The following is a 19522-nucleotide window of genomic DNA, read 5'->3' on the forward strand; positions in this document are numbered from 1 at the left end:
ACTTGCGCAAAAGAACGCTCAACGATATCACTGCGGAGAAAGGTTGGGCCGCTAAACCCCACTCTCACAGGATACGGGCCACCTTTGCTTATGCGCGCACAGAGCGCCTGCGTAGTAAGACCACCGGTAGAAACATTAAGACGTAAGATATTGCTCGAGTGATAGTACGACCGAGAATGACGTGGAGTCAATATGCCGTCAAGACATTGGCATTGGTTGGGGACACGATCGTTGTCATGAGACAACCTTGGAAGGATGTCACTTCCCACGGAGCTACCCTACGTGTGAGTTAGTTATACGGAGCGCCGCCGATTGGTTGAGTGGATCCCGGAATGATATCGTTACCCGGTTGTTGGTACACTGTCCACTCTGTCATGGGAATCGAACACTACCCAAATCTCGTCTTCGGCGATGCAGGGGTGAGCGTTTGGTTTTTTTCCATGACGACGTGGTCGAAGGGATCTACTTCTTCTCCCCACATGATTAGTTACCTACTCGCTGTGACAAGAAACTATATCCTAGTATTCAACGGGACTTTGCATTCCGAAGTGGTTGGAGATGGTGTCTTTCGTAAAGTGGGAATAAATCCATTCGCAATATCGCAGTCATAATAGGGTATCTAATCATTCAAAATTCGCAACAGCCAATCCATCCAACATCGTCTACGCACAGCAGCCTGTTGGCCCTGCCGCCTCAATCGAAGAGCGCCTGTCATCTTTCTCGCTGATCTGGCCGTATGGTATCCTGACCACCATCCAGTCGCACAGGAACTTGCCCAAAACAGCCCCTAGTATGATGGAGATGAAGATGTATCCGTTGAAGTGCATGACCAACAACATGATGATGTACGCGAGACCGAGGGTCAAGCCATGTATCGAAGCGCGAACAAGTTGTTGGAGTGCCGTGGCGCGGAAGGTGGCGTGCTGTGTTCCGAGAGTTGAGGAGGGGCCATCGCAGCAGTTGGCGGGCGTGGCAGCAGCGAGCGCAGCTTGCTGTGCGTTGAGTTGTCGCTGGAATTGACGGAGGAGGAAGGCGTCGTATTCAGTACTGACTCGTCGCAGGAATTCGAGCGTGACGACTAGGAGAGCGGCGCCAATGCAGCTTGCGGCCATCATGGCGTTGTTGGTCACGTGCCATGATTCGGAGAGGAAGCATGCGTCTTCGACACGCCAGTTCCACAGCATCTAGAGAACGTTAGTGATGATGTTATGTCGCGGCGAAGTAAGCGACGGACCTCTGTGACGCAGCTGCTGTTGCCCGAGTCCATTCCGGACATTCCTGTCATCCCGTGCATGATGGGCGGTGTTGTTGGTGTTCTGGGGTTGCTCTGTGAAGTTTGGAGCGACGTCTGTCAAGAACTGAACCGTGGAAGAGCGTATGTCAAAGAAGCGATATAACAAACGCCAATCTGGACCCTGCGGCTATAGATACCGCGACATAGATATGTAGGATCATGTTGCCGTCTCACCACAGTCTGGCCCGCGCAGGCATGCCGGCAAACTCGCCGGGAATTATGGGGGAACTTGCTCAAACACTCTCGCGCTAGCCTCTTCGATCGATCCCGGAGGGCGGGAGCCGCTTAAAGACGTGCCCAAGCTTCGCCGCCCACTTCTCGAATTCTTGGCCCGTCTTTTCACGAAACGTGCTCACCATGTTTCCGGTGTGCGACAGTTCGCCTCTGATGGTTCATATAGATATGCGGTCCGCGCACCGGTTCGAGACATGTAGCACGCCTCGTTTGTTCAACCTCTGTCCAGTCGTCTTGTCTGCTATCCAGCGACGTATCGACCATGGACTCCAACATGCTCTCCCCGCGTGCCCACATCCAGAACTTCTCTGAGGCGAGCGCTGTTGAGCCGCATTGGGGCTACGCAGATCGCATTGTACCCTGCACCAACGACCCTGGTTCTTGTGAATACCTCGACGTTGTCTATCGCAGTCATGACCTTGGCATGTACTACACCGGCATCATATGGGCGACCATTGGCGCGATCCTCCTCGTGTGGGGCGTTGGCCGACATTTCGCGCGCTCGCAGCCATCCGGCGTGCAATTACCAGCAGAAGCAGGAGAAGGAACACCACAAAGACGCAGCGCCTTCGAACGACTTCAACGAGCGATTCCGTCATACGCACGACAATATCTCCTGCCCGATGCAGCCCGACCGATTTTTGGACGTGTGACACGCACACAAGTCCTCACTCTGGTGGTCTTGACCGGTTATCTGACTCTCTTCTCGTTCATTGGCATCGTTTACAAGAAATGGGTCACACCTGTCAAGAAGTTGCCTGGCGTCTACAACACACGTACCAGTCTTGGACCATGGTCGGACCGTGTCGGTGTCATCGCATATGCTCTAACACCTCTCTCCGTCATGCTCTCGACGCGTGAGTCCATCTTGTCGCTCGTAACCGGCCTGCCATACCAGAGTTTCAACTTCCTCCACCGCTGGCTGGGATACATCATCTTCGCGCAATCAGCTCTCCACACGATTGGATGGTGTGTCATCGAGATTCGCCTGTACCAGCCGCAACCAACAGTCGCTGCGGAATGGATTGTGCAAGAATATATGATCTGGGGAGTTGTCGCAATGCTTCTCTTGACCATTCTTGTCCTGCTCTCTACCCCATGGGCCATCCGAATTACGGGTTACGAATTCTTCCGCAAGGCTCACTATGTCCTCGCCATGGTGTACATTGGCGCCTGCTGGGGCCACTGGGAGCAACTCAAGGTCTTCCTCCTACCAGGACTGCTCGTCTGGGGCATCGACCGCGCCATCAGACTCGCTAGGACCGCTCTGCTCCATTACAACTTCTTGCCCTCTGGACACATGGGCTTCCGTGCTGCCTCTGCAAACATTACGCTTTTCAAAGACGATGTCAACGGCGACGTAGTCCGTTTGGATTTCGACCACCCCCAAGATGCTTGGTCTGTCGGCCAGCACTTCTACCTCACATTTCCCGAGAGCTCCATTTGGCAAGCTCATCCGTTCACCCCCATCAGCCGTCCGGTCTTCGGTGCTGACGCTCAGAGGCATTCTTACATCTTCCGCGCCCGTGGTGGCGAAACGAAGAAGATTGCAAATCTTTCCATGAAGCGCATTGCCAATATGGCGAGCCACCAGGAGTCGCATGAGAGCCTGATGGCTGATGCTCGTCTCAACGTAGTCATGACCGGTCCTTACGGCGAGCGCACCATGCATGGCCTAGCTTCCAGTTCCAATATTCTTTGCATCGCTGGTGGTACCGGTATCGCATACGTTCTTCCAGTGCTACTCGACCTCGCTTCCAGCTCACAGTCGCCTGATCGCCACATGACCCTCATCTGGAGTATACGCCGAAGAAGTGATATCGACTGGGTTGGTCCCGAAATCGCTACTCTCAAGCGCAAGTGCCGGAATCTGCGAACGGGTATTCATATTTATGTCACCCGCGCCGCGGAAGAAGCCAACCTTGATCTCACTGTTTCAGAGAAGGCTGCGCCCAACGAGTGCTCCAAGGAGATCAACCCTGCTTCAAGCTCCGACTCTTCGTCTGCGGATGCATCTTCGGCTCTGTCTGTGCACGGTGTATCAAAGTCGGAGCTGGGTCTTAATCACATCCAGGCCAGGCCTGACCTTGACGCTCTTGTGACAGAATTTGTTGCTGGCACCGTTCGGGGAGGCACTGAGGTCTTCGCTTCAGGGCCTGGTGGAATGATCAGCGATCTCAGACGGATAGTCGCAAAGACCAACAGGGGTGGTGAAGTTTGGAGGGGAGAAGACCGATGGGATGTACGATTGACGTGTGACGACCGTTTAGAGTGGTAGTTTCTTTTAGCTTGATACCCCCAATGCATTGCTTCCAAGTTCAATCAAGTCTTCTTTGCATCGTGACGTTCTGTAATTGTCATCATTGAGGTTACAAGCAGAGCAGGTGAGGTGAGGGCGGGTGACCTATGTAAAAGACCTGTGCGTTGATCTCCTAGCGCGCGTGTTGACATCAGGAATCAGTGCGTTGGTATGAGCTAGCTGAGCACTGGTGATGAGTGAATTAGCAGTGCAAACAGCTAGAAATGTTGAGTTGAAGCAACATTAGTGCAACTCGCGATCACGATGTGCAATAATGGTGGAAAGCCGGTGGAAGCTGGTGGACTTCGGCACAACTGCCTTGCTGACTAAAAGACGCGCTAGCGGCCGATGTGACGCTTGCTCAGTTTGTCATCTAGGGCGGCGTCTTCTCTACGCGTTGAAAGTATCTCTCCTATTGTACGTGTATTTATCCAAGAGTCATCAGAAGCGCACAATTCCGGTGGGCAAAAGACCGTGGAAGTAGTCCGGACACTCGGATATAGGCTGCTATCTCCGGACCCCACATCGTCACCATCTGGACCCTTGTTTTGTCTCCGCTCAGCAACTTAACATACGACTGCTTCCGACGGCCTATACATCTCGGGGACGAATATGACTGAACTACTGGACCTTTGCTACGATGTGCTGATCAGGATCCTGGAGGAGATACACCCTGCAGATCTCGCTGCATGTGCGCAGACCAGCAAAGGCTTCAACGAGTTTCTCAAGGAGAACAAACTGCTGTACAAGACCCTATATCTCAAACACTTTGTATGGTTGGATATCTATCAGTGTGGCGTGTACTAGATTTTAACGTTGCGACAGGATGACCCTAGAAGGCGAAGACCGACCGATCCCGAGCCGGAATGGGTGGGAGCATTGCAGAGAGTGGTGAGGTGTCAAAAGGTGCTAGAGTCAGCCAACAATGATCTCAAGGTATATAATTCTGGTGCTTTCGTTGACAGGTGCTAACAATCATCAGAAAGACGAGTTTACATTCGTTGCAACTACTGTCAATGAGCTTATAGCCACTATGGCGCGGGATGAATACGGCATCACTCACAACCAACGATTCGTGACGGACCTATTTCAGCATATCGAACAGAATCACAACGCTTTCATGTGCCGTTCCTCGATCTTTGGTCGCACTGGCTCAATCAAACGAAAAGCAGCCGAGGACGAAGAAAGTCGACAGTTGAGCGCAAAGTTGCACAGTCTATTCGGCTTCCCTCCATCCAATGCCGGAAAGATTGATCTATCGATGAATACATTAGCCCGATCAAAAGTGTACGATCTACGGAACTATACCGATAAGAACGAGTGGGGTCCATTCCGCAATGACGGAACCTGGCGAGTAGACTGGGAGATGATCGAAAGCATCATGATAGTCATCGGACACAACTCCTGCTTCTGCGCCCATGCTGTCTCAAATCGTCTGCGACCGCCATGGTTCAGTCCCCTTGATGGCGTAATTCCAATAGCGAATGGTCGTATGGGCCATGAGGTACCGAACTATACAGCGCTCGTACAGCAACCGGACATTCCGCTCAGCATGAAGGATCCGTACGAAGCAGAAGGCATCTGGGCACGTGTAAGTTCTCACGCGACTACCAGTTCATGCATCTCTCTAATTACATCTAGATCGTCTGCTTTCTCGATTTTAACGACCTGTACAATTACAACTTCAGCTCTGATGCGATGAAAGTACCCTCCGGCAAGCCGCGCGACGCGCTCGACACCGATGAAGCTATAAGATATATCATCATGGATTTGCGTCTCACAGATGTCACTGCACCGGGACCCTTCGATAACCCTACCTTGCCAGTCGTGCATTTCAAGGGCATAGCCAAGTCTGTAGATACTCTCTGGGATCCAAATGCCAACTCTGGAATCCGCGGTACTGTTCGATTGACACAGGAGGGTGAAGTACGCTGGGAGACCATCTCGGTGTTTCAAGGGTAAGTACAAAGTGCACTGCTTGTGAGTTGGACAGGGTATTACTAACGTTGCGACAGCGGTGAGGAGAGATGGCGCAGTGATGGCATTCAGGTTGGTGGGCTGCGCTGTCCACGCGGTGTTGTGGGGACTTGGTTCGACAAAGACTTTGATACGCATGGTCCTGCTGGGCCGACAGCTTTCTGGAAAGTCGGGGAAAGACCAGTGGATTCGGAAGATGGGGACAATGATCCTGAGGATGGCATTTGGGTTGCAGCATAAGTGACTATTTGAGACAAACCGCGCAGAAGCAGGAATGCCTTCTTACATCTCAATATATCTCCATTTCAACGCCGTTGCCGGTAAGCCTTCCACCTTGACAACTCTCGTCTCCCCAGGCACCAGGTCGAATCCGTTATCGCTCAAATGCGAGCGTGGTTCCTCGGCGAAGCTGAAGCCCTTGACTGGCTTCGCAGCAGAAACAGAAACCGTCTTATTGTCTTCCGAGTAGTGCAACTGCACGCCTGGATCGGTGAAAGAAAGGTACTTGATGGGTTCTGGCCAGGCTATATCGCTAGCAGCACACTCGCCATCTATGGTCAACGATGCGTGGATGACGAATGGGTCAGCTTTCGATGTATCAAAAGGTTCATCCGGATGTTGTACGTTGTCAATAGAGGCGACGTGATCAACGAAGACGTTAGTCGTCGCGTTTGCCGCAATCCGTACCCTGGTTGACGTCCGTGTGCCAACTTCCTTGCCTGTCTTGACGGAGATGTAGCGTATTAAAACTACAGCTTCGACCTCTTGCAGGGTACTGTTGGCAACCCAGACATCGTGTTCGACATCCTGCCACAACTTTCGCATATCGATATGTCCTGTGTCGCGCTGCCACAGTCCATCAGCCGGCCGCATAGTCCAGCTTTGGTACTTACGCTGCACACCGATGGTGATGGGGCGCATTGTACGTTTGATTGCGTAGAAAGCCGGTTTAGGGACGCCATGGATGTCTGTAACAGACCAAGACATAGTCGGCCAGCAATCATTCAGTTGCCACACCAATACACCCCCACACTTGCGCTCGCCAGGCGCATTCCATTGACGACGCCAGGACTTGTAAGCCCACGACAATGCGTCTGACTGCATGACCTGGGTGAGATGTGTGAAGCTCTCCAAATCGTATCTGATACGGAAGTTCTCGGCAAGGTAGCTGATGAGCCGTCGCTCGTGACCGATGGCTTTGTTGTGGAAGTCCATCGCCATCGACCCTGGGTACCGATCTTCTTCACGGGTGATACACGACTCCAGGGTGGAGAGGTGGGGATATGCCTCCATCCCAAACTCAGACACGAACCGTCCGCCCAGATCAGGCAGCCGCTGGTAGGGCTCCATGGTACCGTGCCAGACATTCCACTGATGGATGTCGCCAATCGTAGGATCAACCTTCAGAACCGTCGACTTGCCATTACCAAAAGGTGAACTGGGGTGGTACAGTACGTTTGGGCATTCCTGTCTCACTACGTTTGGAAGGAGATGCTCGTAGAGGTACCGCGCTGGAAAGTCCGTCTTGAGCCAAGAGTCGGGGTCCTTATCGTCTGGGTCATACTGCAGCCCATATCGCTCCACGATCTGGTAATCTTCGTTGTTACCCGCCCATATCACTATACTTGGATGGTTTCTCAGACGTCGGACGTTTTGCTTCGCCTCCATTTCCACACTCCTTAGGTAGTCCGGGTAAGCTGGGTAGTTGGCACACGCGAACATGAAGTCCTGCCAAATCAACACACCATACTCGTCAGCGGCATTGTACAGTTCGTCATCCTCGTATATGCCGCCTCCCCAGACCCTAAGCATGGTTTGGTTGCCATCCGCAACGAGTTTGGCCCAGGCACGGGAATCCCTGGGTGAGGGGCGTGTGAGAAACGAGTCGCCGGGTATCCAGCATGAACCTCCACAGAAGATATCGATGTCGTTGACACGAAAGTAAAACGATGTACCATACGAATCTGGCTCTGTGATCAGTTCGGCGCGGCGAAAGCCAAAGTGCTGAGAGATGTCATGAACCGGAGAAGGATCGTCCAAGGCAAAGGCTTGAACTCTGATGGTGTACAGAGCTTGTTGCCCATAGCCTCGCGGCCACCAGAGCTCAATGTCATCGACGGTCATGGTAGCTTCTGCGAAACCCGAGTGTTGTTCGGAGCTGACGTAGACCTTTTCTTCTGCCACAGCATCGAGACTACCCTTCCGGGAGATCGTGAAGCTTATGGCGGCGACACCACCTTCCCAGCCGGCCCTCACTTTGACCTCCGCTGACTTCATATCATGCGATAGTTCGTACTGCACCCCTGGGTTTGAAAGCTGGCAAGACCACGTCTCAATCGAGACCAGCTTCCAAGGGCCGCATGTCATGAGCACAGGACCCCAGTCCCACCCCCAATGGTATTGCGCTTTGCGAACAGGCCCTCTTGAGATTTCCGTTTGATGTACAATGAAGCGGTGCTCTTTGTGCTGTTCCACTAGCTCGAGACCCTTTTTACGCGCTGACTCGAAGACGATTTCCAAGACGTTCTCATCCGACTCGAGTTTGCCTGAGACATCGACCTCATGTTCGACAAACATGTTGTCAGACTCCAGGACCATTTTTCCGTTCAAATAGACGGAGGCAAATGTGTCCAGGCCTCCGAAACGAAGTCGGGTGACCGTGTTCGCATTTCCGTACTCGGAAGGCGTAGCGAAGGTGGTGCGGTACGTCCATGTCTCGTTGCCGACCCATTGTACTGCAAGCTCATTGAGATCGTTGAAAGGGTCTGCGATTTTTCCGTTCTTGAGAAGGTCACGAAAGACTTCAGTCGGTACATCGCGAGCCGGTAGATACGAGTGAGCAGAAGAGCGGCCGCCCTGCTTGAAGGACCAGCCTGTCTTTAGCGGGGTTGAGGTATGCGGAACTAGCGCCATGATTTTGTTCTTTGTGAGCTAGGAGAAGGTTTGCGCGTTGTCGTGGTTGATGACGAAAATTCGGCGACTTTTGACCCGCTATCACAGCTGCTTTTTCGGGAACATGCGTGCGGGGTCTCTACGCTCCCGCCCCGGTGGACGCATGGGTAAGCACAGTCAGGCAGTTGACACGCCGTACATCAGTTACAACTGAGACAAATATGGTATTATTGTGCGAATGGCATAGTCGTATCGCCGGTCGACTGCATTGAAGCTGATTTTGCACAGATTGTACTCTATGTGCTGTGCAAAATCTCAAAACCGACAAGATCCGGTGCGTATGTGTCTCCGTAGCCCCTGAACTCGACCGTATTCTCTGTACCTTTAACGAATCCATCAACCTCGATATGAAGCCGCAAGCTTTCTTCCCAGTTGCCGCCAGAGAGTGGGAAGGCCCATCGTTTTGCCTCGGCACCGTTGACCGCGATTGTCATGTTTCGTGTGTTGTCGCCAAACTCCCAAGCAGTAGTAAATGCATAGTCATAGTTAACGAAGTCGACTCCTACGAGGTTCTTACCAGCAGACGGAGCGCTGACATTGGAGAAGATGACGCTGCTGCCACGATCGATATACTGGATCTTTGAGCCCGTGGGAAGACATGCTCCGCTCGCACACGGGGACACGTGCGCTGGCCCAGAGAGCGATACGTTGGCAGCGGAGTAGTAAGAGTCTGCTTTGAGCGGCGCAGCTTCAACGATGTTGGAAAGAATCCATAGTCGCAGTTCATGGCCGGCTAGATCAACTGTCTGGGAGCCAGACAAAGCACCAACGTCCTTCGCGGCCCAAACATCGCGCGCATCAGCCGATGCTATGCCTAATGATGCAAGATCAAAGCCTACGCTTTGGGAGTCATTCTTCCAGTTCGCGATCCCAATCACTGTTCTTGATCCCGAGAGATTCCCCATCCAGATATCCCACTCTTCTTCGGTGTCGCGACGGACCAACATCGCCTGCTGAGCAAGAGGGTCTTGGTTAATGGCAATGACATCTTTGTTTTCCATAATGGCCACAGAACTCTGACTAATACGCTCGGGGTCAAGTGCAGCGCCAATGATGAGGGGCGATTTGTTAATCGCCCACATTCCGAAGTGAAAACGCTCTTCCTCTTCTGAAAGGGCATTGAGACCGACGCTTGGACTGTTAGCAAGAAACTACAAGTATACACAGTTTTACTCACATCAACATGTCCATGTCTGCGAACGCACCGACAGTCGTATGCCGGTAGTACGGCACGACTTGATTCGTGATGCGCCAGATGGAGCGCCACGCATTGTAAATGTCGTTGCTGATTCGCCATGTGTTGCCAATCTCAGCAGCCCATTCTCCAACATCGGTACCGATACCCCACTGGCAAACGTAGTAGTGAATATCGCGATCTACAGCTTCCAGCTCGGCCGCCATATGCTGGAAGCGTGCCGGAGACTGCGACTCCGCGGAACTAGAGTCGACCATGGTGGTATTGGAGGTAGAATAGCAGTTATCATACCTTTGCATCGTTAGCAGGGGCGCGATTCCAGCTGAGAATGTTCTTCTGGGACATACTTCAGGCTGTCTCCTCCCCACTCGGCAAAGCTCTCAGCATCCAACTGCTCAAATCCCAAACTCGCAGGCAGAACTTCTGATCCACATTGCAGGTACCCGGCGCCAGAGTAAAGACCGAAGTCCAGCCCCAGGCCATGAATGAAGTCTCCAAGCGCTTTGCCACCGGATGGAAAGAGGGTCTCATTCCACTGAAGTCTGCCCTCAGCATCTCTGTCTTCAGACGGCCAGCCGCAGTCGACTGTTACGAAGTTGTAACCAGCCTTATCAAGGCCAAGGTCAATAAGCCCCTGTGCGCTTGTCTTGATCTTATCTTCAGACGGGAAGCAGTTCCAGGTGTTGTACGAGTTCCATCCCATAGGAGGTGTGGGTGATCTGACCGTTCTGGCTGCAGCTTGCAGGGCGAGACACGCTGAAAGGATAAGTGTAGTAGCCATCGTAACGAGACTTTACCGCGGAGGAGAGTCAGCGAGCACACTGGTGTTCATGGTGCCATGCCGAGCTTAATATACTGCGATCGCTTTGCTGCACGCTTCATGACCTCACGGCAAACAGCGTTCCCTCGCCATTAACCGGGCGACGGAGAAATTGGTCGCGATGCATCAGGTCCCACCTCTTGGCCCGCGTCTTCTGGCATAGCGCCGCAACTTGAATGAGCGATCGACAAATATACGAGATGCCTAGGGATAGTGGAGTTGCATTCTGGGGTTGGGTGAGGAGAAGGTCGGACGACTGCCCGCGAAGAGGGCATGCCGCGCATGGGCGCCCTGGCTAGCCGGGTGACGGAAGCCATACCCCGCCGGACTTCGCACCACCAGCCTCGCACTTGCACCAGCGCGATCCAGTAACCGAGGCGATGTGTCGAAAGAGGCCGCAAAAACACTTTCCACGGAAGCGGATGATATTGGACTAAGCAAGCATGCAGCCGCTCCTGAGTGCGAAACCATTGGAGCGTCAGCTCCCCTCGAGTACTCGTCCTTCACGCGCTCGCAGCGACGGCAGCTACAACCGCTACTCGGTCTGGCAGCTATCACGTCGCCCCTGACAGCGACCATCTATTTCCCTCTCCTGTCTCTCTTGCGCGCAAATTTTCATATTTCGGCGCAGGCCATTAACCTACAACTACCCTGTACATTGTCTTTCAAGCCATCTTGCCGGCCATATTCGGGCCTTTGTCTCGCAGCATGGTCATCTTGATCACAGTGTATCATCCCCAACATCTCCCAGCGGTCTAATTAACCTTACAGAGTATGATCTCGTTCTGATGAAAGAGAGGCCATTGCAGCCTTCTGCAGTGTCGGCGGTCTCTCGCCTTCCGGGAAAGGTGCGTACTTGTCTATCAGGAAAAGCATGTCATTGTATGCGCTGGTAGGGTGTCAGTCATGGTCCATCATCGCTGATTCCAACTTACACCTGACGGATGGCTTTGCCCTGAGCCACGTGATTGACTGAGTATATCACGTTCCAGTAAATGCTGTAGAGCCGATTACGATCGTCCCATTCGTCCTTTGGCTCGCTCGGTCCGTAATGCTTTAGGTAAGTCTTCGCATATACCTTGTTGCTGATTTTGTTGTAGTAAGGCCTCTAATCCGCCACTTCTAGCTCGTTGTGGGCATAGAAAGCAGCAGAGTCGAAGATATACACGTTGCCGCCGTCAATAGCGGTCCCGATATTACCTTCCCACAAATCACCGTGGATCAAGCTTGGCTCGATCTTACGACCTCCTTCAGTCAGTGCGTCCAGCAACCTCGGGATCACAATCTGTATGAGACGTCTCTCGGCCCTGTCAAGCCCATCCCAAGCTCCATTCAGGTCAAAATCGACGTCGATGACATGCCGCAAGAGTTTTATGAAAAACTTGGTCCATTTTTCCTCCAAGGCCACAGACTGCGACGCACGGCCTTGACACGTCGTTACATGGAATCCGTAATGCCCCGTGGGCGAGGTGCTCTCGCGATGCAGGCGGGCCAGCTTCTTACAGAGCTGATCTGGATCCGGCATTTTATCGCTCATGTCGATGTACTCAGACAAGAAAAAGTATGCTTCGGGTTCCTCGGATTTGTACCGTCCCCACGAGTGGGGTTTGGGCACTAGACACGGAGCCCACTTGTGCAGCTCAGACATCGCGTTGAATTCACCCTCTATCAACGTTCGACCATGCTTCTCGGGCGCAGACTTTAAGAAGATGCGTTCTTCCGTAGCATCCGGTAGTAGAAGGTGTAGCCTGGCAGTCACTGTCCAGGTTGACGCTCCGAATCGATGTGCCGAGAGAACCTTCGCACCCTTGGGAAACTTCTCCAAGACATTGTCGTCCACCCTGAAATCTCCGTCGTAGGACGGGTTGTCCGCCCGAGACTTGCCAATGAGAGTCTGAAGACTGGATTCCATATTCATCATGAGTAGGTACAAGTTGGATCGAAAATGTTAGACTCGCAGGTCGCTCCAGAGTCTTGTGGTGATGGAAAGTGCACATAAAAAATTTGGTGAGGGGATTTCCAGTCATAGTGAGGATTAGGCTCTGAAGTGCTCGCTATGACTCTGCACTCTGGAGGCGTATACTCATACTATCCTATCATGATTTTCACCCATGCACCCCGTTTGCGCCTCGCCTCCGCCAACTGCATCCCTCCCATGCCGATGGTACGTACACATCCAATCATTGTAGATGGAGGTGGCACACGATGAGCAGCGCATCTGTGCGGTGCGGGATATAACCGCATTGGGTGGAACTGTCACCTTGCTAAGGGCGCACTTACAACAAAGACACATTTATTCGTTAGGTCTACTTTTGCGACCGATAAGCATAGGGCAGCTGCTTTTCACTTTTTTTTGAAGCACTTTTTTGATAATGCCCAACTCCTTGAAGAAAACAGAGAATCATTTATTCATTTGGATCGAGACTTTTCAGTCCACCTCAGGATCACGAGGAGCAATCGAGAGCTACAATATTGTCACAAAAGAAAGGCTGCCGCATAAGCTCCCACTATTGAGAACCACCGAAGGTGATCTAATTAGCAACTGGTGACTGCGGCCACTGATCCAGCACCGTCTCCTCACCCGTAATAGTCAATCTGAGTTCTACCTGCGTGGGCTCATCAAGCATCAACGTATACTCTCCCGGATACACAACCGTGTTTCCCATCTGGTCGACCCGTGCCAACGTTCCAAGCGTGAGGGCAAGTGACGCCATCTTCGTCTGACCACCAGAGATATCTCTCATCCGCGCGTAAGAAACCAGAGTCTTGAGCGGATAAGGTTCCGGTCCAGCTTCACCCTTGATGAACGCTAGAGCGACGAAATCGGACGTCCGGTTACCATTGTTCGTGACGGTAATTTGCAGTGGAGGAACGTCGCATAGATCAGGATAATTTTGCGTGCAGTTACTCATCACTTGCTGAATGTTGTAGGTAAGGCCCTCGCTACTGCTGAAGTTTGCTGTAAACGTGGTGTAGTGCAGACCAAATCCAAAGGGCTGTACGGATTCGTTGTACCAGCGGTATGTTCGACCAGGGTTCATAGCGTTGGGACGCAGACTCATATCCAACATGGAGAGATTCGTGTAACTCGCAGGATACTGCGTGATTGGTGGACGGCCAGCGACCGCATGCGCGCCAGAGATGACTCGCATGACAGCTGAGCCACCGTCTTGGCCCGGCCAGTTAGCCCAGATGATTGAGTTGACACCTTCCATGGACAAGAGAGGCGAATTATCGACCATGTCTCCCAACACAACGACGACAAGGGGCTTGCCGAGCTGAGCCAGCTTGCTGATGAGTTCGACTTGTGCGCTAGGCCAGCTGATGTCGGTACGGTCGAAGCCTTCTGCCGCTGCTGAAGTATCCAAGCCACCAAAGTAGATAATGTAGTCAGAACCTTGCGCCGCACTGATAGCATTCGTTGTCCAGTTATCTGCAGCGCTAGAGTTTTGCAAGATAGGACCTGTAGCAATAGATATGTTCAATCCGAGCTGCGTACCAGCCCAGACTGGCGTACGTAAGTAAGGAGCAGGCCCGCTGTAGATACCAGATAGCTTCGAAGAGTCATTGGCCCAGAATCCGATCATGGCGACGCTAGATCCGTTGGAGAGTGAAAGTGGAAGCGTATCATCGTTTTTGAGCATAACCAGGCCTTCTGATGCAATCTGCAGTGAAAGTCGCTGTGCCTCTGGCGTATTAACATCGTTGATGCCCAGGTCTGCATATACAGCTCCAGCACCATCGAAGTAACCGGCGCGGACTAGCCCTTCATATTGACGCGTGAGAGCCCTGTCTATAGTAGAGATATTCATGAGTCCCTGACTCCAAGCTCCAGGAATATCAGAAGACCCTTCGTACTCGCAGCTGTTATCCATGCCAGCGTTGAACGCCGCCGCAGTGCCCTCGGCAAGCGTATTGGTGTAGTTGTGATTCTCAGAGATATCAGCGACGGCCTCGCAGTCGCTGGTGATGTAGTTGTTACTCTCTGTCCAATTCCAGTGGTCGCGCAAAATGGTCTGGAGAACATATGTATCAGCACACGTGGGGACGCCGTTGACGGCATTGTAAGAACACATGAAAGATCCGACTTGCGAGTCCCGTGCACATTGCTGGAACGGAGGCATATAGTACTCTGCCAGATCCTGCATCGAAATCTTGGCGTCGAAGTGGTGGCGGTCAGTGCCGCCCCACGCCTCCATGTCGTAGCCAACGTAGTGCTTGCATGTGGCGATGATCTTCCGTTGTGCCTGGTCACCTTCCAGCCCTGCCAGGAGGCTCTTGGTGTAGCCCTTGATCCTCAGTATGTCTTCTCCTGGTGTTTCTGAGCCACGGCCCCAACGAGGATCGCGAAATGGATTGATGTCAGGAGTCCAGTAGTCCACGGGGGCCACGCCACCATTACCAAATGCACGTGCTTCGTTTCCGATAATGTTGGCAATCTGGTAGATGAGGTCATCGTCAAAGGCGGCCGACATGAGCAATGGCATAGGAAAAGAGGTAGCATTTGTAAACGGTTCGGTGAAGTTGATTCCCGGAGCTCCAGCGACACCGTGCAGTGCCTCTCCCCACCAGTTGTAAGCTGGAAGGCCGAGTCGAGCGGCGCCCTTGGATTTGCTGCCTCCGTTAGCTCGGCAATATTTGGAACTTGCAGTGAGATTCTACCTCATCAGATTATCGAGCTTCTCTTCGGTATTCATGGCTGCGACGAGAGCGGCTGCCCTCTCGGTGGGCGTAATATTGACATCGCAGATCTTGTTGTTTTTCAGCGGGCCATTAACACAGTCTGGACCTATCGCGTGGGTGGTCGACAACAACGTAGCACCAAGCAGAAGAATATGTGGAGTGGTATACACCATGGCTTCGACGTGCAAACTTCGGTTGGTATACGATACCTACAGGTACAATTTCTTGAGATGCCCGACCCTTTATGACATCCCTGCCGTACCGTTTCCAGAGACCATCAAACTGCCAAGGTACTCAATCATGCCGAAATAGCAGCCGGCAATGCTCTTCTCTACCTCTGGTTAAGGACGTAATAATAGACCTAGTTACCCCGCATGTACGAGACCCAGATATGCACAGTGTTGCTCCACGATCGACCCGTGAGAATAGGCGATATTCAGCCACCGGGTTCAACAAAACGCGACGTGCATATCATATCGCATCAGCTATTGTGCCTCGGCTGGCTCCAAGCGACTCTTTCATTATAACCAGAGCGCTTGAGTAGCGTAACGGCGGGTAGCTAACAACGGCTGTAAGCGTTGCAAACAGCGCCTAGCTACTCTGGCCATCCCTGTACTTATCCGGAAAGACTTTGCTACTCAGGTCGAACACCGGAAGTGGGCACGGTATCCCCACAGCTTCGCATGCAGTAAGAATCGCAAGGTACCAGCCCGATATCAAGCCCAGAAAGCCAAAACCGCCCGCGCAACGCAGCAACGTGTTGATGTGTTCAAGATCCGCTTCTGTCGTGGCCGATGCAACAGAAAAGTCTGCGGCAGCGATGAAGGCAAAGAGCATGACGAGACCAAAGAACGTGGCGGTGAAGAAGAGGTTCACACGAAGCGTGCCGATCAAGAAGACGAAGCTAGCGAGTACCCTGCGTGACGATTAGATGTCGGACATTCTGCGCATTTATGAACTAGGTGGGTGACGTCGCTCACATTGAGACGTTATGGAAGCCTTGAGATGCATTGTAAGCTGCGCCATTCGCGCCTCCAAGTTCCCCAAACGCGGAAGTGGTCTGGTGTATAGGATCTTGCTGATATGCCAGACTACCCCAATGGCTTCCGTATATGAGGAATACCGCCATGGGAAACGCTGATACGAATCAGTATCAAGTTAACAGCGCGCAACAAACAATTCACATACTGTTACCGAGAATGAATTCTGCGATGCCAGCAACGTTCATGGCCAAAGCACCAAAGAAATAATAGTCTGCGCTAAGCCCGACCAAACTTTGCGGAGCAACTGCGCCCTGGAAGCCACACAGGATCAGAATAGTCGAAGTATATGGGACCAGAAAACCAATGAGACCGAGCAGTGTTGGGTTGGCGAACCGTTTTGCGAGATCTCCGCGACGCGGAGCAGATGGCTGGAAAAAGAGACGCTCGTATTGCTCTGGAGACAGAGCGACGGTGACCTGGCGGCTCAAGGGCGCACCGTTGCTTGTGATTGGCAAGCCATTGTGCTCGGTCATTTCGTGGTCAATCTTTGCAGTCTCAGACATGATGGGAGGTGATGCTTTCAATGCCGATGATGACGGAGGTGCGGGTGCGATGAGAGGTAGAAGAGGGAGGTTGTGGAGGAGGATCAAGAGTGCATGAAAGTGTCTTCGCAGAAGGCGGAACGATAGCTATAATACAATACCCAGAGTGCCTTCTTAGGAACGTGAGACGGCACACGGCTCAGACATGCACATCTGATCGTCGTCATCTCTCGATCGAACCGAGGCAGATTGCCGGACTCTCGCGACGTAACCCCAGATTTCTCCGCATCCGTCTCCACATTTGCCTTGATGTCCAGGCCAGACACGGGTTGTAGTATTATCTCCGATTGAATCCGAGAGTCTTGGATGCCGCTCATTGGTGGACGGTAGGCAGGACGGCAGATCAAGCGTTGACAAGCGGTGCGAAGCATTACGTTCCGCGGACTAAGCAATGTGGCGCTAGGCAGAGAAGAGGCAATAGGCCGCGAATGACATCAATAACAAAGGCCTCTTGTTTCTGCCCTCAAAGCCGTTAGTTCTTTGTCTACGTTTACACTGATGTGTAGAACGTATTCTAACTACAGCTAAAGTCTTCTATCTTGACAGAGTAGTGCACGTACCCAAACGTATTATAATTCCCCGTTCATCACAGCAACAAAGGCACTCTCGTCGATAGGACCTGCAGTCCGCTTCCACTCTTCAATCTTCCGTTTTTCTTCCAGAATGACGGCATCGTTTGGATCCTCCTCAGCCATGTGATGAATCGTGGCGAATGCGAATGGGACAAGACTCGGTTCTCCCCATAACCTCAGGAACTTGGCATAGCAAAAGCTCTTGTCATGTTCTTGTGCCGGGGATGGTTTCCATGAGTGCTCAATTCCCCAGTATCCTTCCTCAGTATTGGCCCTCATGGCCTCAAATGCAGTTCCGATGCCAGGCATAACGTCGCGGTATCCTTCTTCGAGCCACTCAAGTCCAACAGCCACGGTGTTGAGGCTGATGGTATAGTAGAGCTCCGCAACCTTTGCCACGAACGAAGAGCCGCCTTGTTCAACGAGGCGGGTCCACGTGTGCCCTTCGTGCGCCTCGTGGATGTCGGTATTGACTTGATTCTAATGCTTTAGACAACCGCGGTTTCCTTGATTGAACAGTTTCGTGCCTCGTGCCTCGATCGCTGTCCATGATTCGATCAAGGCGTCGGCGTCTTCAAATTTGTCTCGTGCAAAGTCGTCCAAAGCTGATTGAGCCAGAGATTTTTCGATTATGCCACCGATGTCGACACGTGGCTGGTTACAGATGCCTCGGCGGAAGGGTTCCAGTAGCTGCTCTTGTATTTTGGTGGAGGAGAAGTATGTTGTCAGGGCTTCTAGTTGAAACGGAGGGTCTTTAGCGACGGGTGCGAGGTGGATGCCTACTAGCACGACGTCCATGTAGTCTTCTAGGAGGTCGTCCCCTTCCATGATAGCATGACATAGAAATTCAAGGTCTCGGAAGAGCATGACCATGTGGGCTGGCCTCAAGTGCGGTGAGGGTGGCAGGTCATCTTCCCACTTAGGCTCGCTGTTCCCTATTGTGACGTGTACGGCATGACCTCGAAAACTCTGGACAGAAGGATAGTTATTGACTGCATGTTTGATGTCTAGAACGGGCTCGAGGGCTAGAATAGGCACGTCGTTCTTTCTGAGAATGTTTACAAAGTGTAGACCGCCATGGCTAGTCACGAGCACGAAGCGGTTACCCTTGATCATGATGTCGTAGCTTTCGGAGTATATTTGCTTGTTGACGCGCAAGATGCTCGGGCTAAAGTCCTCTTTGGAGAGCATTATGCCGCGCGTGATAGAATCGGGTGGTGGAAAGGTACATAACAGAATGCTGTAGATGTTGTCGCGGACTTCGCGAGGGAGGTCGAGGAAGCGAAAAGGAGCCATTTCTGCTGATGTGTCTGAGACTGTTGAAGACGATATTGGTGTTGTAGCTAACGTGGCTCCCGAGGTCAATCTATGAAAACTGGGTACGTCAGTCGTCTGGTACATTGTTAGCTAGCCACAACCGCAGATTGACGAGGCCCCGCGTCGGGTGGAACACGATGGAATCTTTGTCGAATAACATTGACTACAGGCTGCCAATGGGTTTCTTGTACACTGGAAAAATAAGATGCGTGTCGTAGTCGCACTGCACGACTTTACTGCCAGGCGGAAAGGTCAGTTTGGTTCCATCGGGCAATGTGCGTTGGTTTGGTGCGTCGCTCGCCACCATCCATTGGATGAACAGCTCCTCCGAAGGGTTCGGAGAGCGCATAAGAGCGCCGATGCCAAATAGTTACTGAATGCTGTCGAGTTGGGCTGGTGTCAGGTCGGCAGTGAGGATGGCGAGTAGACGCTCCTTGTCGCAGAGCAAGTCGGGAACGTAAACCATGATGCAAATGTCGTTTACCATGCTGTGTGCTGTGATTGAGACAAAGGCAGTTCTGTTACGCGTCCGAGGCAGCCAATGACGTAAGTGCGGGTTCTGCGCATGGATGGCATGTGTGTCGCATTGATGCC

General features: G+C 52.4%; 9 protein-coding genes across 9 annotated transcripts; 2 read left to right on the top strand and 7 right to left on the bottom strand.

Moving 5' to 3' along the window:
- Positions 1–662: 662 nt before the first annotated feature.
- ACET3X_001560 (uncharacterized protein) lies at positions 663–1294 on the bottom strand (the record flags this gene model as incomplete). The annotated part of the gene is made up of 2 exons (XM_069446865.1): positions 663–1184; positions 1235–1294. The coding sequence occupies 2 exons, from the start codon at positions 1292–1294 to the stop codon at positions 663–665; spliced, it is 582 nt and encodes a 193-aa protein (XP_069311802.1).
- Positions 1295–1664: 370 nt separating this feature from the next.
- On the top strand, positions 1665–3845 carry ACET3X_001561 (uncharacterized protein). Its single transcript, XM_069446866.1, has one exon. It carries the CDS (start codon positions 1791–1793, stop codon positions 3804–3806), a length of 2016 nt encoding a protein of 671 aa, XP_069311803.1. The 5' UTR covers positions 1665–1790; the 3' UTR covers positions 3807–3845.
- A 594-nt stretch (positions 3846–4439) lies between these two features.
- ACET3X_001562 (uncharacterized protein) lies at positions 4440–6044 on the top strand (the record flags this gene model as incomplete). The annotated part of the gene is made up of 5 exons (XM_069446867.1): positions 4440–4598; positions 4653–4763; positions 4810–5418; positions 5469–5785; positions 5843–6044. 5 exons carry the CDS (start codon positions 4440–4442, stop codon positions 6042–6044), a joined length of 1398 nt encoding a protein of 465 aa, XP_069311804.1.
- A 42-nt stretch (positions 6045–6086) lies between these two features.
- On the bottom strand, positions 6087–8717 carry ACET3X_001563 (uncharacterized protein; the record flags this gene model as incomplete). Its single annotated transcript, XM_069446868.1, has 1 exon — positions 6087–8717. One exon carries the CDS (start codon positions 8715–8717, stop codon positions 6087–6089), a length of 2631 nt encoding a protein of 876 aa, XP_069311805.1.
- A 275-nt stretch (positions 8718–8992) lies between these two features.
- ACET3X_001564 (uncharacterized protein) lies at positions 8993–10732 on the bottom strand (the record flags this gene model as incomplete). Its single annotated transcript, XM_069446869.1, has 3 exons — positions 8993–9887; positions 9934–10242; positions 10299–10732. The coding sequence occupies 3 exons, from the start codon at positions 10730–10732 to the stop codon at positions 8993–8995; spliced, it is 1638 nt and encodes a 545-aa protein (XP_069311806.1).
- Positions 10733–11879: 1147 nt separating this feature from the next.
- On the bottom strand, positions 11880–12692 carry ACET3X_001565 (uncharacterized protein; the record flags this gene model as incomplete). Its single annotated transcript, XM_069446870.1, has 1 exon — positions 11880–12692. The coding sequence occupies one exon, from the start codon at positions 12690–12692 to the stop codon at positions 11880–11882; it is 813 nt and encodes a 270-aa protein (XP_069311807.1).
- A 610-nt stretch (positions 12693–13302) lies between these two features.
- Positions 13303–15627, bottom strand: ACET3X_001566 (uncharacterized protein; the record flags this gene model as incomplete). The annotated part of the gene is made up of 2 exons (XM_069446871.1): positions 13303–15385; positions 15434–15627. The coding sequence occupies 2 exons, from the start codon at positions 15625–15627 to the stop codon at positions 13303–13305; spliced, it is 2277 nt and encodes a 758-aa protein (XP_069311808.1).
- Positions 15628–16045: 418 nt separating this feature from the next.
- Positions 16046–17000, bottom strand: ACET3X_001567 (uncharacterized protein; the record flags this gene model as incomplete). Its single annotated transcript, XM_069446872.1, has 3 exons — positions 16046–16370; positions 16435–16591; positions 16643–17000. 3 exons carry the CDS (start codon positions 16998–17000, stop codon positions 16046–16048), a joined length of 840 nt encoding a protein of 279 aa, XP_069311809.1.
- Positions 17001–18091: 1091 nt separating this feature from the next.
- On the bottom strand, positions 18092–18907 carry ACET3X_001568 (uncharacterized protein; the record flags this gene model as incomplete). Its single annotated transcript, XM_069446873.1, has 1 exon — positions 18092–18907. The coding sequence occupies one exon, from the start codon at positions 18905–18907 to the stop codon at positions 18092–18094; it is 816 nt and encodes a 271-aa protein (XP_069311810.1).
- Positions 18908–19522: the final 615 nt, after the last annotated feature.

This window comes from Alternaria dauci, chromosome 1 (genome assembly GCF_042100115.1).
Source record: "Alternaria dauci strain A2016 chromosome 1, whole genome shotgun sequence".
Taxonomy (NCBI): Eukaryota; Fungi; Ascomycota; class Dothideomycetes; order Pleosporales; family Pleosporaceae; genus Alternaria; species Alternaria dauci.

Excerpts from the sequence above, each read along its gene's own strand:
- ACET3X_001561 (XM_069446866.1), top strand. The coding sequence starts at position 1,791 with ATGGACTCCAACATGCTCTCCCCGCGTGCCCACATCCAGAACTTCTCT.